Consider the following 17,033-nt stretch of genomic DNA (forward strand, 5'->3'; position numbering starts at 1 on the left):
GAACTTAGAAGAAATGGGGTATACCGATGAATGTCCATTTTGTATCTGTGTATTCAAAGTGGTTAGGATAGATATATAGTTGCATTCTCTTAATGAATGGAATGATTTGTTCTAATGGTGTTTGTGAATAGGATCTCAGGTCTGCATCTTGTACAGCAATTAACCACTAAGAAGAATATATGCAGTGTATTATTTGTTGACACTGTACTTCCAATTTGATTTGAAACTGTCTCATTGCTATCTGTTTATCAATAAAATTTTGAAAAAAAAATAAAAAATAAAATGTTCTAAGGGGTTATGTTTGTAAATAATTTTCAATTTGCAATCTATTAAAAAATAAAAAATAAAATAAAATAATGTTCTAAGGGGGCTGGAGAGATGGCTCAGTGGAATAAGCACTTCCCTGGCAAGCACAAGGGCAAAATAAAATGTTCTAAGGCTAGGCGCAGTAGTGCGCGCATATAATCTCTGCACTCAGGAAGGCTGCAGTGCTAAGGTCACAAGACTGAGCCCAGCCTGTGCAACTCAATGACTTAGCAAGACACTGTCTCAAAATTTAAAATTCAAAATCAAAAAGGGCTGAGTGTGCAAAGGCTGTGGATTGAATCCCCAGCAACCATGAAAAGGAATTCTAGTATCATTTTAATAAAACTTTAGCAAAGCTTAACACCAAAGCTTATTATCCATTAGCCACTGCCAGCTTTACAAAGTGGCATATCATCTTAGATAGATACAGAACACATAAACACAAGTCTATGGAAATACACAAAGACTTCAAAAATAAAGTATTGGATGGCCAGGAATGATGGCACATGCCAGTAATGCCAGTACTTGGGAGGCTGATGCAAGAGGATCACCGTGAGTTCAAGACCAGACGGGTTACACAGTGAGTTCAAGGCCGGCCTCAACTACATAACAAGACCCTGTCTCAAAAACTCAAAGAAAGAAAGAAGAAATAAAAGAAAGGAAAATCGAAGTAAGCTGGGCATGGTGACACACACCTGTGATCCCAGGACTCAGGAAGCTGAGGCAGGAGGATCAATGCAAGTTTGAGGTCAGCCTGAGCTACAAAGTGAGTTCAAAGCCAGCCTGACCTGCATAACGAAACTGTGGCTGAGAAAAAAGCAAAGAAATAAGAAATATACTATTAATGTATTGAATTTCCTATTGCCATACATTCAAACCTGTCAACCTGTTATACCCATATTCTTTAACTGTTATTTTTCTGTCATTCCTGGCTTAAGCCTGTAATCTCCAATGTATCTTCCCAATCTTATTTTAATAGACACATTTTTGAAATTGAAGACAAATGAAGGAAAATCCAAGTTTGGTGCTAACACACTTGACTTTCTGAAATCCTATTAATTCACAGGAAATTCTTGTTCGTTCACCTACCCATTTACAGACTAAATGAACTATGGAGTACATTTCAGTGGCAAAGCACCACATGAGGCTCTATTTGAAATGCTGAGATATTGATGTTGGCATGGTGTCCTCTTGGCAGAGTCGTCTGCACTGGTGCCCACAGGCCCATGCAGTAAACTCCCAGGGGAGTAAGAGCCAGTCCTTGAAGTAGTCAGTGGCCATGACAGGTATTTCAAATACAATGAATTCAATAAAGGGATCTGGTTAAACAGGAAACAGAATAGTCTAAAGAGAATCCTTGAGAAAATAACATGATCCCCGAGCCACAATGGTAGAGAGGTGGCACCACAAGAGGACTACACTGTACAGGGCAGCTGGGACACCAGGAAAGCAAAAGGCAGACTGGCACCATTATGTGGCAGCAGGGACAGAGAGGAGGGGCCAAAGGAGAGAGATAAGGCGGCTTGGAAATTCCATCTGATGCAGAACTGGGGAGGGAAGAGGCAGCAAATATGACTCAGAAGATTTCAGATATTTAAAGAAAAAGGAAAGTTCACAGGAGGTACAGGTTTCATAGGGAAAATGACAATTCATGTCCCCAGGACTTGCTCAGAATGACTGGCATATGCTGTGCTCCAAAATATGCTGTTAGTGCCTTTGTTACCCTTTGCAATACTCTGTGCTAGATGTTAATTCCTTTTCAGCATAAGAGTCTTGTAGTAAGAGATTAAATGTTATCTTAAATGAAAACCAAATCCAATATGACAAGGCCACCTCCTTGGGCCCCAACTTGTATATAGGACACCAATGATTTAACAGGCAGACCTGCTTCCTCACTTTTATATTTTAGGGGACCCCGGAGTGGATGGTCTTCTCTGTCTCCATTCTTTCTTCCATCATTATTGAAATTGACATTGAAAACATTACGATATTTCTTGGACTTGCCAATTTCCCAAGGGTGGGCTTTTGAGAGTAGACTTCGCTGGAAGAATGAGTACATGAGCCATCGAGAGGCAAAGATATCTTGCGTACCGCCTCTGTTACTGGCCCCCACCCAAAAATAGACCCATGTCAACAAATATGCAAGAAATATTGTGGGGGTGTTTTCAATGTCAATTTCAGGAAGGAAGGAAGGAAGGAAGGAAGGAAGGAAAAAAGGAAGGATGGAAGAAACCATCCACTGCAAAGTATTCCCCCAAAATATGAAACTGAGTAAGCATGTCTGCAGGTTAAGCAGACATGTCAGCATCAGTGTTCTACACACAGAGCGGGCACTCTAGGAGTTAGTATTCTTTAGTCAGAGGATTTTAAAATTTACTTGCATTTCTCCATAGCCCTCTTTATTAGATACCTAGACCAGTTTCTTTGAGGCCTTCCTTGCTGACTAGTTGAGCCATTACTAAGCATAAATCAGTCTGAACAATAAATAAATTAAAATAAATGCTATTGTTTTAAGTCATATTGTAATCCCAGAACTCAGGAGGTCAAGGCAGGAATTCAAGGCCACCCTAGACTATATTGTGAGACTATATTGTCTCAGAAGAAAGAAAAAAAATGAGTGACAGAGAGAGAGAGAAAGAGAGACAGACAGACAGACAGACAGACAGACAGACAGAGACAGAGACACACACAGACACAAATAGACACATTGAGTGACCAATTACAGACCGACCATCTGGTAATGTCATTTATAATGTTGCCAAATGTTTAAGTAGCATGAAAAGCAGAAATTTGCCAAATCTAATGAATTTTGTTATCAATGTGGATTAAGATTGTATTAGAATACTTTTCCCCCACTCCACATTGGGAGGATTGAAGCTACACCCCAGTTCCTTTCTTTTTTGAGACAGGATTTCACTAAGTTGCCCAGGCTCTCCATAAGTTTGCAATCCTCCTGCCTCAGCCTCCTGAGTATCTGGGATTTCAATCCTTCAGGGCTTGTCAAAACCACTCTCTATGAAAATTCTGTATCCTTTATGAATTTTTCCCTAATTTTATGTAAATACATGTACCCTCTGAGACAACAACTACATATGAAATATTTAAAATGGAACTAACAACCAAAATAATGGAATGCAAAACCATACCCTCTGTGTTGCTATCTGAATAGACATAAGGAAGGGTGCCAAGCAATGGAATAAACACCTCATCTTCTTATTTATATTCCTAGCGCATTATTGGAAAGAAGTAAAAATCTGCTGATGACTATCTGTAGCTTCCAGAAAATAATTTTTACATGCAGAAATATTTACAAGGACCATTTTTTGGATAATATAAATGTTACGAAGTTCATCTGTTGGCACAATGCACTAGGCACTCAAGTGACTCTCTTTTCTCTCTCTCTCCCCCCCTTCTCCTCTCTCTCTTCCTCTTCCTCTCCCTCTCTCTCTCTTTCTTACCCTCCCTCCTTCCCTCCAAGGAATTGAACTCAGGACCTCATACTTGCCAGGCAGGAGCTTTTCAAATAAAATCTAGGGCAAATAACCTGAAGAAGTCACATCTAAAAGAAAAATCTTTACTTACACTCCTACTATTTTTCTACTAAGGTAAAAATACTGGGGATTGAAATGTAGGTCAGGACTCCAATGAGCCAGGCACAGTGTTGTACACCTATAAACCAAACACTCAGGAGGCTGAAGCAGGAGGATCACCATGAGTTCAAGGTCAGCCTCAGCTACATAGTGAGTTCAAGGGCATCCTGAACTATATAGTAAAATCCTGCCTCAAAAAAAATAAATTAGGGGCTGGTGAGATGGCTCAGTGGTCTAAAGCACCTACTTAGAACAAGCTTAGCAAAGCACAGGGACCGCGGTTCAATCCCCCAGCACCACATGCCAGCCAGCCCCGCCCCCTGGTGGGCCGAGCTGGCCACACACACACACACACACACACACACAAACACACACAATTTTTTAAAAAATACATAAATAAATAAATTAATTAATTAAATAAAGTGGGCCAGCCAGATAGCTCAGTGGACTAAAGTGCCTGCTTAGGCAGAGTGCAGCAACTGGGGTTCGATCCCCAGCATGCAGTGCAGGCCCTGCCCCCAGTGATGGAGACTGGGTGTAGTGGCATGAGCCTGTAATCCCAGCACTTGGGAAGCTGAAAACAGTAGGATCACTAGGGGTCTGATCTACGTAGTGAGACCCTGTATACCCTGTACTAAATACATAAAGAAAAAGACTGCAACAAGACATGACGTTTACCCATTAGATTGGTAAAATCGACCCTGATGATACCAAGTGTTGCACAGGATATAAAGACACAGAATCTCTTATTCACTGCTGGTAGGAGTACAAATTGTTCTAATGCTTTAGGAGACAGTTTAGCATTATGTAAGGTGAACATCTACTTTCTCTCAAAACCAGTGATTTCACTCAAAAGGAAGTCCTACATGTGTGCAAGAATTTCCATATTAGGGCCAGCTCAGTGGACTAAGTGCCTGCTTAGAAAAGCTCAGGGACTGTGGTTCAATCTCAGGCACCACAGGCCATGCGGGCCCCACCCCCATGCTGGCACATGCATGTAATCCCAGCACTGGGGAGGCTGAAAACAGGAGGATTTTTACAAATCTGAGCTGTGTAGTGAGACCCTGTACCAAACACATTAAAAAAAAAAGAATTTCTATGTTAAGCTAGCAACAAGAATACACATAAATAAAAAAGGCAGCACTCACACTGGACTTTACAAAGCAATCAAAATAATTCAATGAGAGCTGGGGTTCAGCTCAGCAGTAAAGCACAAAGGCTGTGGGTTCAATCCTCAGCACCATAAAAACGTTCAACTCCCATGAAATCGGATGGATGGATAGAGGATAGATGGATACAGACTGACTTACCAAGTTTTTACCTAATTTTTTCTATGAAATAAAAAGAAAAACAGGTTATATTTTTAATGAGCTTTTACAATTATATGATTTTGTTAGTTTGTTTGTTTTTTGTTTTGGGTTTTGTTTTGTTTTGTTTTTGTATTTTTAGGAAAGGACCTACAGGGTATTCAGAGTCTCACTACTAGATCAGACTCGTAGTGATCCACCTAGTAACAGCCTCCCAAGAGCTGGGATTACAGGCGTGGGCCACCATGCCCAGTCTCAACTGCCATCTCAGCATGCCCTGTGGGCATGGCCGGCATGGCAGGCCTGAGGATCAAACCCCTGACCCCTGGGCCTGCTTGCAGGTGCTTTAATTCACTGAGCTATTTGGCTGACTCTTATAATTGCATGTTGATGGGTTCAAAGAAAGGAGAAGGTAACTAAGATTTGAGATGCTGGTTATCCTGGAGTGAAGAAACCAGATGACCCAGGCATGGTGGCACTCACGTATAATCCCAAGCAGTCAGGAGGCCGAGGCAGAATTGTGAGTTCAAGGCCAGCCTTAACTACAAAGTGAAACCTTCTCTCAAAAACCAAACCAAAGGGGCCAGGGAGATGGCTCAGTGGAATAAGCGCTTCTCTGGCAAGTGCAAGGTCCTGAGTTCAATCCCCGGTTCCGCAAAAAAAAAAAAAGCCAGATGATAAATCTGGGATGGATGACAGAGGACCCAAGAAATAAGTGCCTACATTTTCCTCCATCAAATTGTTAAAATTGAGAATATTCTTTCCAAAAGAGAAGGTAGTAGAGCAACATCTGATTCCTTCTTTGTCACCTGTACTTACTACCAGGTAACCCTGATTCTACCACCATTTGCAGAAAAGAGATTATGAATTACAAATTTTTTCACTGTTTTCACTTTACAAGCACCCTTTTTTTTTTTTTTTTTTTTCCAGTACTGGGGATTAAACTCAGGACCTTAATTATAATGCTGAGCTATCTCTCCAGTCCTCAAGCACCCAAAACTTGCCTTTATCTAACCCATGCACACTTGGCGAACTACTGAGATCTGGGCATGTTGGGGGAGAAGAGGACCTAATACAAAGCACCCTGCTGCTGTCATGATTACAAGGAAGATGCTTGGTCCTTAATCTTGACTACTGGGATGGCTACAACTGGGCTAGAAGGAGGGATTAAGACCAGAAGTAGGGACAGGAAAGTGCCATCGAATGTCTGAAGTGCTGAGAGGCAGATGGGGGAGAAGACCAAAGCATTTTTAGAAGGTAGAACTTGGGGTTCAGAGAAGTTGCCATTCCAGTTCCTCTTCAAAAAGGCTTTTGTGCAGCTAGACTTACCCAGTGGCATTCAGACACACAGTTTGCAAGCTAAGTGCCTCTGGGTAAGGCCCTGAAGTTCATTCCTGGCCAGCTTCAAATGGAACTAAACAAGAACATGAGGCTGTGTAACTGTAAGGAATCATTCGCTCCACCCAGAATTGTTGAGCCAAGCAACAATTCTGCCCACATTGGAATCCAGAAGTATCCAAAAATGAAATTTCTAGGGCTGGCCAGATAGGTCAGTGGACTAAAGTGCCTGCTTAGGCAGAGCACAGTGGCTGGGGTTCGATCCCTGGCATGCCATGCAGGCCCCACCCACAGGGAGTGCTGAGATGGTGATTGAGACTGCGCATGGTGGTGTGCATCTATAATCCCAGCACTTGGGAGGCTGAAAACAGGAGGATCACTACGAGTATGATCTACATAGTGAGATCCTATATACCCTGTACTAAATGCATTAAAAAAAAAAAAAAGAAAGAAAGAAATTTCTGAGCTGGGCTGTGCATGCATGCACACACACGTGTGTACACATGTGCGCGCGTGCACACACACACACACATACATACAAATTGTCCCCACTCCCTCCTGCTCCCCAAACCAGCATTTTTCTTCACAACCTTACGAGTCAGTAAGCAGCAAGAAATTTTCCAATTACCTAAAGAACCTACAAAATTGAGGTTACCTTCAAATGACAACCATCTATAAGGGGTGTCCACAATATATAAATAAATATCTAAATTTTTAAAAAAATTATTACAGTTTACCAGTAAATTCATTTTACCAGTAATACCCCTAAAAATTCTTCCCCTTGCTTCAAATATTATTATCCCACTGCTCTTACAACTCTCTAAAGCAGTTCTGTAAGTCTCTTTCATGAGTGTCTTCACAAGTTCTGATCAAAAATACGATGGATGCTGCTGCTAAGTGCCAGCCACTGGAAAAGCAGGTTTGTAAACACATCACAGTGTGCATTCACCCACCTTTTCCACCAGATCAAGTACCATACAACTTCTGGCTCTTCCCCAAAAGTCAAAATGATCATGAAGGGTAAAAGTCTTGAATCACTTCAGGCCACAAAAGCAACTACAAGAGCGCAAGCAAAGATATACATGAGACTTAAAAAAAAAAAAAAAAAAAAAAAATCCAACTTTCAGAACTACTTCAGAAAATGGCAACAACAACGGGATAAGTGTTTTATTCTGGTTCCTCTTCAAAAAGGCCTTTTCTGCAGCCAGACTTACCCCTAGTGGCATCACTTTGATCAAAGTAAAGGGAAGTACTGTGAGGAGATTAATGACAATGTCTTTTACTGTAATGTAATTTTTAAACTTAAATGCTCACTATATTTCTATCACACATAGTTATTTGAAGAAAAATACAGGACATCTTTGCTAGTCCAATAAAGACAAACAAGCCTGAGGTCAGGTTTTGTTTCCAGTACAATCAGGCATTCCTGCCACTGTGGGACTCTACATCTATAAATGCTGCCTTGACTGCTACTGTTTAGTACCACCTAGTAAATATAGATAATATATGACACAGGGTGATGAGCGTTAGGACACACCTAGTACAGGTGTCTGCAGACTTGAATACCCAGCTTTACGTTTGCAACTTTTTCAAAATTGACATTGAAAACATTATAGTATTTCCGGATACCCAATCTTCAACAAGAGCTGGCTTTTGAGAGGTGGATTCATTAAGCTGTCTGTGATGGCACACTCCTCTAATCCCAGCATTTAGGAGGCTGAGACAAGCTGAATGCTGCAATTTTGAGGCCAGCCTGGATTACATAGTGAGTTGAAGGACAGTCCAAATTACATAGCTAGACCTTATCTTAAAAAAAAAAAAAAAAACCAAAATCTATTTTCAGATGGATGTGGTGGTGCATGCCAGGCCTGTAATCTGAGCCTTCTGGAAAGCTGAGGCCATGGGATTGCAAATATGAGCTCAGCCCAGGAAACTCAGCAAGATCCTATACAACCAAAATAAGTTCTGAGAATGTAGTTCAGTGCAAAGGCCCTGGACTCATTTTCCGGTGAGAGAGAAGTAGGGGGAGATCTATAACAGAAAGACAAAAAGACAAGGGTCAACAAGATAGCCCAGTGGACTAAGCATCTGCTTAGACAAGCTCAGGGACTGGGGCTTGATCTTCAGTACTGCATGCTGTGCTGGCCCTGCACCTGAGTGCTCTGAGCTGGCCACTGGGGCTGGGCATGGTGGTGCACATCTGTAATCCCAATGCTGGGGAAGCTGAAAACAGGAGGATCACTATGAGTTTGAGCTGCATAATGAAACCCTGTACCAAATACCTAAATTAAAAAAAAAAAAGACAGAAAGATCAACCTAGTTCAGCTAACTCTCAGACCCTCACTTGGCCCAAGAACAGAAACTCATCCATTTTTTTTTTCCAACAAGCAATTTGGGGAATTCTAATACATGCTCAAGTTTAAGAACCACTGGTTGAGGATGATCTAAGATCAGAAAGCTTTAACCAACCATCCCATTAAAATACCAAGGGACAGCAGCAAGAAGGGAAGGAAACCTTCAGGAACTCCCCGCTTCCAACCAGTTTCAGCTGAAAGAGAGATTTTGGGAGCTGAACTGCAATTCTCAATCCCATGCTGCTTCTGGAATGGAAAAAGAGACAGCAGAATACTTTCTGGTTCTCTCCAGAATGTCAAGATTAGCTCCTGAAGGGTAGGAACTGGGTCCGACATCCCCATCAGCTAGCTATGCCAGGTCCAGGGCCTAGCAGCCAGTGTGCACGAGGAAGGAAAGGTGGGCAACATTACTCAGTTTGATCAGCAGCGATCCCCAGCAGTGAGGCCGCAGCATGGGGCAAGGGCAAAGCGACAGATTCCTCCATTGCTAACACGATGATCTTAGTTCCTGAACTAGAAAAGGGCAAGGACTTTGGAGGACGCTCTCTGACAAACATTGTCCCGACATCCCTAGCCTAGTGGTATGGTCCCTCGACCCTGGAGGCCCTCTGTCACCATCGGTGTGGCATCACCACCCTGCAACCCCAGCTGTCCCGCCAAAGATGTCCCTCGTGGACTCTTCCCTACCTGTAGTAGGACAGCAGGCCATTGCCAAGTACGAACCAGCGGCGTTGGTAGCCCTTCAGGTAGTTGGTCCACTTGAGAAGCCAGCCCTTGTAGCTGTCCAGAGGCAATGAGACCACTGGGTCGTTAGGAATCGAGCCAGTTCCTGTCGCTGGAAGTCCAAGGGGTGTCTTCGCCTGTCCGGGTCGCAGAAGAGGCAGGGGCTTTGGCCCAGACCCAGACTCAGATCTGAGCAAGGGCTCACTGTCCACTAGTGACCCCAGAGGGGTCAGGTGTTCTGCTAAGGCCCTGGTGAACGACCCAGCCCCTACACCGGGGCCCACTTCGGACCGCAGCCGCAACCCCGGGAGATCCGTTCCCTGCCCAGAGCCTGACTGAGGCTCAGGCGACGTCTCGGAACCAGGGTCAGATCTCCGCACGCGTTCTGATGACTCCCTCTCCGGAGCCGGCACCTGCTGGGGCTGAGGCTTGGGCTCCATCCCGGAGCCGGACGTGCCACCGTTCATGCCTGGAGCCCCCGTGTGGCACGACAAGCAGGGGACAACAGTGAACAGCGACGAGAGCCCTCGCGAGCGGCCGCCGCAGCCGCCGCCTCGACTCTGAGCGGCCGCTTTCCCCATAGAGCACGCGGACCGCGGCGCGTCCGAGCCGGAGCTGGGCGGGAGCAAGGCGGACGCGCGGGACCCGAGCGGCGGGGCGGGCGGGGCCGTCACGTGCGCGCCGCAAGGGGGGCGCGCGCCCTCGCCCGGCTGTCCCTGCCCGCACCCCTCGCCCTCGCTCGGGCTGCCTGGGGTCCTGCCCTGGAGCTTCCAGGCACAGCCCAGGTCTGACCCTAGGAAGACGCGATGGAAACACCTCCCTGCCGACAGCGTGGCGCGCGAGCGGCGACGCGGAAAGAACCACGCGCGTCGGGCCGTGCCTGCCGCCCAAGCGGTGCCAGGCGCTGGGGAACAATGATGAGAGCGGAGCCCGCCGGCTCCCGCGCAGCTGTGTCCGCCAGGCGCGCCCCGCCCCTCAGCTGGAGTTGGTTAGCTCCCTGAAACCCAAGAAGCCAGCAGGGCCCGGCAGGTGTGGCATTCCAACACCACCGTAAGTGCCTAAAGTACGGGCCCAGCTGGGTGGTGCTAAAACGCCTCACCCATTACCTGTTTTGTGCACCACTGTCCTCGCCTCCTGGGCCAGCTGGCTGCAGGTTCATGCCAGGGAGCTTTGCTACAAGTGGCAATATCCTTCAGGTTCGCTGAATACATACAGGGCGTTTTATAAAGTATACATTTGAGTACACAGTATTCATCTATAAGTGGGGTTCTTAAAGTTGGACCTCCTGGATATCCTTGGGTCGTAGTACTGTACTTGCGAAGGTTTTCTAGTTTGTGCATTTTTCTCAAAGGAAATGACATAGTTTTCATAGGATTTCCAAAGTAGGCTGTAACCCTCAAAGGTTAAACCACTTTTTTTTAAAACAAAATTAATTTTTTGTATTATTTTTTAGGAAAGGCTCTATAGGGTGTTCAGAGTCTCACTACTAGATCAGACTCATAGTGATTCGCCTATTTACAGCCTCCCAAAAGCTGGGATTACAAGCGCACGCCACCACCCCAGTCTCAATGGTCATCTCAGTGCCTCCTGGGGGCAGGGCCGGCAAGGCAGGCCCGGGGATCGAACCCCCCACCCCTACTCCTGCTTGCAGGCACTTTAATCCGCTGAGCTATTTGGCCAGCCCCTAAACAAAATTAATTTTTATCTTTCATTTATTTGGTACAGGGTCTCACTATGCAGCCTGGGGCCGGCATGGCATGTGGTACTGGGGATTGAACCCGGGTCTTTGCGCTTGCCTGGCAGGCACTTAGACTGCTGAGCTCTCTCCCCAACCCCTGGTTAAACCACTTTCAAAGAATTTCTAAATCATTTTAAAGACTATCTAAGGGTAAGAGTTGATGCTTACTAGAAATAATCAGGCATACAAGTTGACAGGTTGTATATTGGGCTTCTGTCCAACCCCTTCCTTATTAGACCTCTTCTGCATCCTTTTGGCTCCCACTCACATGCCTTCCCTTCCCTTACTCACCTACCTACTCCTCATCTTTGCTTGTGACAAAAATGTTCTGTCCAGGGAAGCCTCCTTCATTAAGTCCTGGCCAGAACAGAGCAGACCATGAGCCCCTAGAACCAGGTGCTGAGATATGTGCTGCCACCTTTACTGGTGACTGAGACCCCATCTTGGGTCACTTGTCCTTGCATGGTGATCACACCTGCAATTCTGCCATGAGCTCTGCATTGCACAGACCTACCCATCTTGGGCCATCCCCTAAGGTACAATAGTGGTCCTCAGACTTCAGAGTGCTGACCACTACCAGAAAAAAAAATTATTCTTTCTGGGCAGAAGGGAGTTTCAGGAGAACTGGGAAACTGGGAAATGGGCTAGAGTATATATGTTTACAATTGTCCGCAAGGAAGCTGATTAGAATTCAGTTTTCCATCCATGTCTCCCTGCAATTCTGATTCTGTAGGTCTGAGGTTAAATTCAGGAGCTTGCATTTAATGAGCTACCCAGGGGATTATATGTGGGTGGATCACCAGAGTGGGGAGGTTATGTAGACTGAACCCAGCATCTTTGCAGTGAGCTACATTCTAACTTTTTAAAAATTTTTATATTTTGAGACAGGGTCTTGGGTCTTGATATGTTGGTAGGTTAGACTGAGCTGAACTTGTGATCCTCCTACTCCAGCCCTTCAGAGTGCTTAGATTACAGGCATGCACTACCATGCCATACTCAGGCACAGTGACATGAAGAGCAAATTTTGAGGGCATTGACAGTAGACCCATTAAAGAAATCCACTCAGCTATTCTCTGGCTATGCAAACCTCACCCTCCCTGAGAACTTGCTTGTGCTGATTTGTATAATGAATATAAAAACTACTTCAGAAGTTGCAATAAAATCATGTGTATGAAGCACATTTGGCATGGTAGCTGCTTAGTAAACATTCTTTAGGTTACTTAGCCATAGAGTGCTCTGTAAAATATTTTAGTGAAATGAATTAATCAGAGGCTGGAGCAAGAGATGAAACCAAAGTTCACAAGCTTGGGAAGCAACTGCAATAAAAAAAAAAAAAAAAAAAAGCTTGGTGCCTGCTGTTTCTGTGTCAATACACAGAAATCCTCAAGGACAGAAGGTGACTAATAAATGCTTAACAATATGTTTTGACTGCTCCAATAAATTACCAAGCTCCCTTAAAATGACAGGGTCTAAGACATTAGCTCTGTCAAAGTGGGTGAAGGAATCAGAAAGGGCAAGATTTACACCAAGTAGGAGGGACCAGAAGACATTCAGACAAACAAATCAGCTTGCACAAAATCCCAAATCAGGAGAGAACAGCTGTACGGGAAAAGACAGACAGCTCAGCATATTTGGAAGAGTAGAATAGGTCATGGGACAAAGTTGGGGGGACACCACAGTAGGAGGAATGCTAAGTCATCAGAAAGTAGGGCTCCTATGGATAATAGGATTGTTTTACTTTTTAAAGTGCCAGATTCTCACACTAAATTAAAATTAATTAATTAATAAAAGCCAGGCAATGGTGGTACTCACCTATATCCCAACACTCTGAGAGGGTAAGGCAGAAAACAGGAAAATCTTTATAGAAAAATTCTTTAGCGAATGCAGAAAAGATGATGGAATTAAAACAAACATTATCTTGGAAACTCCCTATGAAGTACTCAAGGTGACCATCACCAATAGCTACTAACTGAGAAGTGTTTTAGCTACTTTCTTGTTGCTGGGACAAAAATACCAAATACCAAGTTAAAGGAGAAAAGGTTTATTTTAGCCTCGTTTGTAGAGGTGTCACTCCATAATCAGCTAGTTCCAAGTTAGGACAGCATGACAGTGGAGACACAGTCCACGGTGTGGCAGGCAGGAGGCAGCATTAGTGAATGCTCCTTGCCCTTTTATTACATTTAGGCTACAAGCTTATTGGTTGGTGCCACCCACACCCAGGGTGGTCGTTATTCCACCACACCCATAACTATGCTAATCTGATCAGTTGATTGACTCAATTATCATACCGATAATCTATATTCACACACTCTAGATTCAGCCACCCCTGAAAAGCCCCACCTATAAGCACATGACGTTTTGGGGGGCCATCTAAATATAAACCATGACAAGGGGAACTGATGAAAATATCATAAAGGATCATGTTGACATCAACCAAATCTACTAATCAATCTTAACATGACCAGAAGTATAACAGAATAGTGTGTTTTCTGATATAAAACAGTAAAAAATACATAGCACCATTTATGGTTATGTTTATTCATCCCACACCCCATCTCACCCAAAACTAAATTGAATCTAATCAAGCTTCTAGCTCAATCAGTATAAGAGAAAAACAAGGGATAGAGGAACATGCTGAACGATCCAAGGATTCAATTAAATCTAAACAGATATCTACATCCTAACCACCAGTTTTATTCAATTACAGTATTTATGCAAAACATTGAAATAGGAAAACATTATCAACATTGATAAGAGCTATCAACCAGAACCAGATACAATGGGCAACTTTTGAAGGGTTTTGTTATTTATTTATTTATTACTGGTACCAAGGATCAAACTTAGGACCTTCCCCTTGCCAGAATGGGTAACTTTTGTTTAAATTATAATCATATAAACCAACTATTTTAAATATTTTGGGGGACAACTGGACAATAGTGAATACTCTGGATTGAATTCTATCACTTCAAAATTTTTTTTTAAATTTTTATGTATTTGGTACAGGGTCTTACTATGCATTTTGAACTCATGGTGATCCTCCTGTTTTCAGCCTCCCCAGTGCTGGGATTATAGGCATGTACCACCACGCCCAGTCTCCTCCAAAATTCTTTTGTTACCCTCAGTGTGTCTGTTCTTAGAGTATGGAAATAAATGAATTTATAGGGAAGGGCCTTAATCCAAAAGGATAAGTAGGTTTTGTCTTTGTTTTTGTTTTTTTTAAGACAGGGTTTCCCTTGCCTGGCAAGCACAAGGTCCTGAGTTCAATCTCCGGTACCACCAAAGAAAAAAAAAAAAAAAAAGATGTCTAAGACTGGGTTTCCCTGTGTAGTTCAGGCTGGCTTTGAGCTTGCTTATGTATCCCAGGCTGGCCTCAATCTCGACCTTGAAGTGATCCTCCTGCCTCAGCCTCCCTGAAATTACAGACATACACTCGGCCAAGATTAGTGTGCTTATAAGAAGAGACTCCATGGAGTTCCCTGTCCTCACAATGGGAAGACAAAGAAAGAAGACAGTCATCTACAAACTAGGAAGAGAGCCCTCACCAGAAGCCAAACAGGCAGGCCCTTGACCTTAGACTTTCTAGACTCCAGAACTCTGAGAAGTAGGTGGGGTTTTTTTGTTTGTTTGTTTGTTTGTGTTGGGTTTTGATTGTTTGTTTTTTTTTGCTTAAGCTGCCAGATATTTTATTGTAGCAGTTCAAGCAGACTAATAGGGAATATTAAGAAAGTATTGGTTTTATTATACATGTTACATGAAAATTGTCAAATTCAAAATGGAGTCATTCATACCAAACCCAAAGCAAAGATAAAGATAGGAAGCCAAAAGATAGAGGCTCTCATACACAGATGACTACAATTAAAAATTATTTCAAGGACTCTGCAAATCACAACCCTGCATAAAGGCTACCACAACATCTCATAAAGACTAAGGGTACTTGTGAGCCAGGTGTGGTATGGCATATACCTATAATCCCAAAGGTTATAATGTTATACAAGGCCTTGCTATGCAGTTCAAACTCACAGTGATCCTCCTGTCTCAGCTTCCCTCACACTGGGATTATAGGCGTGTACCACCAGGCTCAGTTCCGGGTCCGGCACAGCTCACCTGAAGTTCTAGGCCCAGCATGGCATGTGGTACTGGGAATTAAACTTAGGTCCTTGCACTTGCCAGGAAGGCGCTTAGACTGTCGAGCCATCTCTCCAAGACCCCAAAGGCTACAATGTTGTGGGGAAAACTGAGCCAACAGCAGCCAGGAGCTCAGGAGAAGAAAAGTAATTTTACTGACCCTAGCCAGACCCCATAAATCTAATCTCCAAAGTCTGAGGCATTGATTACAGAGAGCTTGTCTCATTTACAGGGTGGCAAACATAAGTTACAAAAATGAGATTAGTTTTTAGCTGAAGGTTGTGGTACAATGGGTATTTTGCAGTGTGCATAATTGTATGTAACAAGGTTATTTTCATAGCATGTTGACAGAAGTTTCAAGTTGATGACAAATCATGTGATTTAGCTGAGTTCAGTGGCAGAGATCAGAATGGCTGCAGCTTTATTGAACAAAACGGCTGCAGTTAGGTCAGATGGTGCTTCAATAACAGGAGCATCTTCTACATATAACCAATCTGGTACTGGGCCTTCTTTTCTTCCCTCTTTTTCTTCATGTGCTTTAACCCACTGAGCAAATGTGCATAAGGGTCACCCTTGGGTCGCTACTGGAGATGATCTAACAAATTTCATTTTTAAAAGTCACTTCCAGACTTTTCCTTGATAAAAAAAAAAAAAAAAAAAAGGCTATTTATAAGTGAAGTGAAATTCTACATTATCATCCGTCACGAACCTTTTAACGTCTCTAACGTCCAGGTGCGGCAAAAGTTCCCTTTGTGAAAGGTTGGGGATCAGTTAAGAGCAGCATTTTCACAACACACACCCAGGCCTCTCCCAACGGCTGGGACATCTTTCCTGGGGACCCGTGGGGGTGCTTTTGGCGCGAGCCAGACCTGGAGTTTTCTGAGGAAATCAAGGCCAACCCGAGGCGTTAACGGCCCCTCCGCCTCGGCCTGGGCTCTCTGCCCTTTCCAGGGCGCTGAGGGCCAGGCTCGTCCAGGGCACAAGGAGACCAACGGCGACCCAGATCCGCGCAAGTCGGAGGCCCAAGGGACAGAGCTTTCAGACCCGCCTTGTGGCCTTCGAGGTAATGGCCCGCAGCCTCCGGCCCATCCGCCCTTTCTCCTGCCACCACTCCAGGACCCTATGTCTTCCGTGGCCGGCAGCCCGGGCTGAGGTCCCTCAGATCATGGAGAGGGTGGGCTTCCATCCGGAGCCAGCTCACCCAGCCCGCGGCCTCACTTTCTCACCTACACCTCACACGGAACTCAACTTTTCTCATTCTCCATTCTCATTCTCTATGTTACTTTTGGTTAACCAGTTTGTCTTTTTGAGACAGGGTCTCGCTATGCAGTTCAGGCTGGTTTTGAACTCACTTTGTAGCCCAGGCTGGTCTCCAACTCACAGCGATCCTCCTACCTCGGCCTCCCGAGTGCTGGGGTTATAGGCATGCGCCCCCAAACCTGGCTATGATTGTGTTTATCAAAGTTCTATATGTATAGATATACAGATGTATTGATGGATAAAATTATATAATATTCAAGATTTGCTTTGATGTAAAAATTTAGTTTTTTTC

The 17,033-nt window shown here is 44.1% G+C and overlaps 2 protein-coding genes across 5 annotated transcripts in view; both read right to left on the reverse strand.

The window, feature by feature from the left end:
• The window catches only part of Osbp2 (oxysterol binding protein 2), a 252,348-nt gene extending 242,129 nt beyond the window's left edge, over nt 1-10,219 (reverse strand). For all 4 annotated transcript variants that reach the window (XM_004645522.2, XM_023705812.1, XM_023705811.1 and 1 more), the window contains exon 1: nt 9,583-10,219. In XM_004645522.2, the coding sequence (XP_004645579.1) occupies nt 9,583-10,199 (617 nt within the window). In that variant the 5' untranslated portion in view covers nt 10,200-10,219. The remainder of the gene's footprint in view (nt 1-9,582) is intronic.
• Nucleotides 10,220-16,182: 5,963 nt separating this feature from the next.
• LOC101566137 (probable C-mannosyltransferase DPY19L4) overlaps nt 16,183-17,033 on the reverse strand; it is a 7,814-nt gene continuing 6,963 nt past the window's right edge. Inside the window, exon 3 of the mRNA XM_023705859.1 lies at nt 16,183-16,229. Coding sequence (XP_023561627.1) covers nt 16,183-16,229 — 47 coding nt within the window. The remainder of the gene's footprint in view (nt 16,230-17,033) is intronic.

The sequence above is a fragment of the Octodon degus genome, unplaced genomic scaffold (assembly GCF_000260255.1).
Source record: "Octodon degus isolate 3935 unplaced genomic scaffold, OctDeg1.0 scaffold00230, whole genome shotgun sequence".
Taxonomy (NCBI): Eukaryota; Metazoa; Chordata; class Mammalia; order Rodentia; family Octodontidae; genus Octodon; species Octodon degus.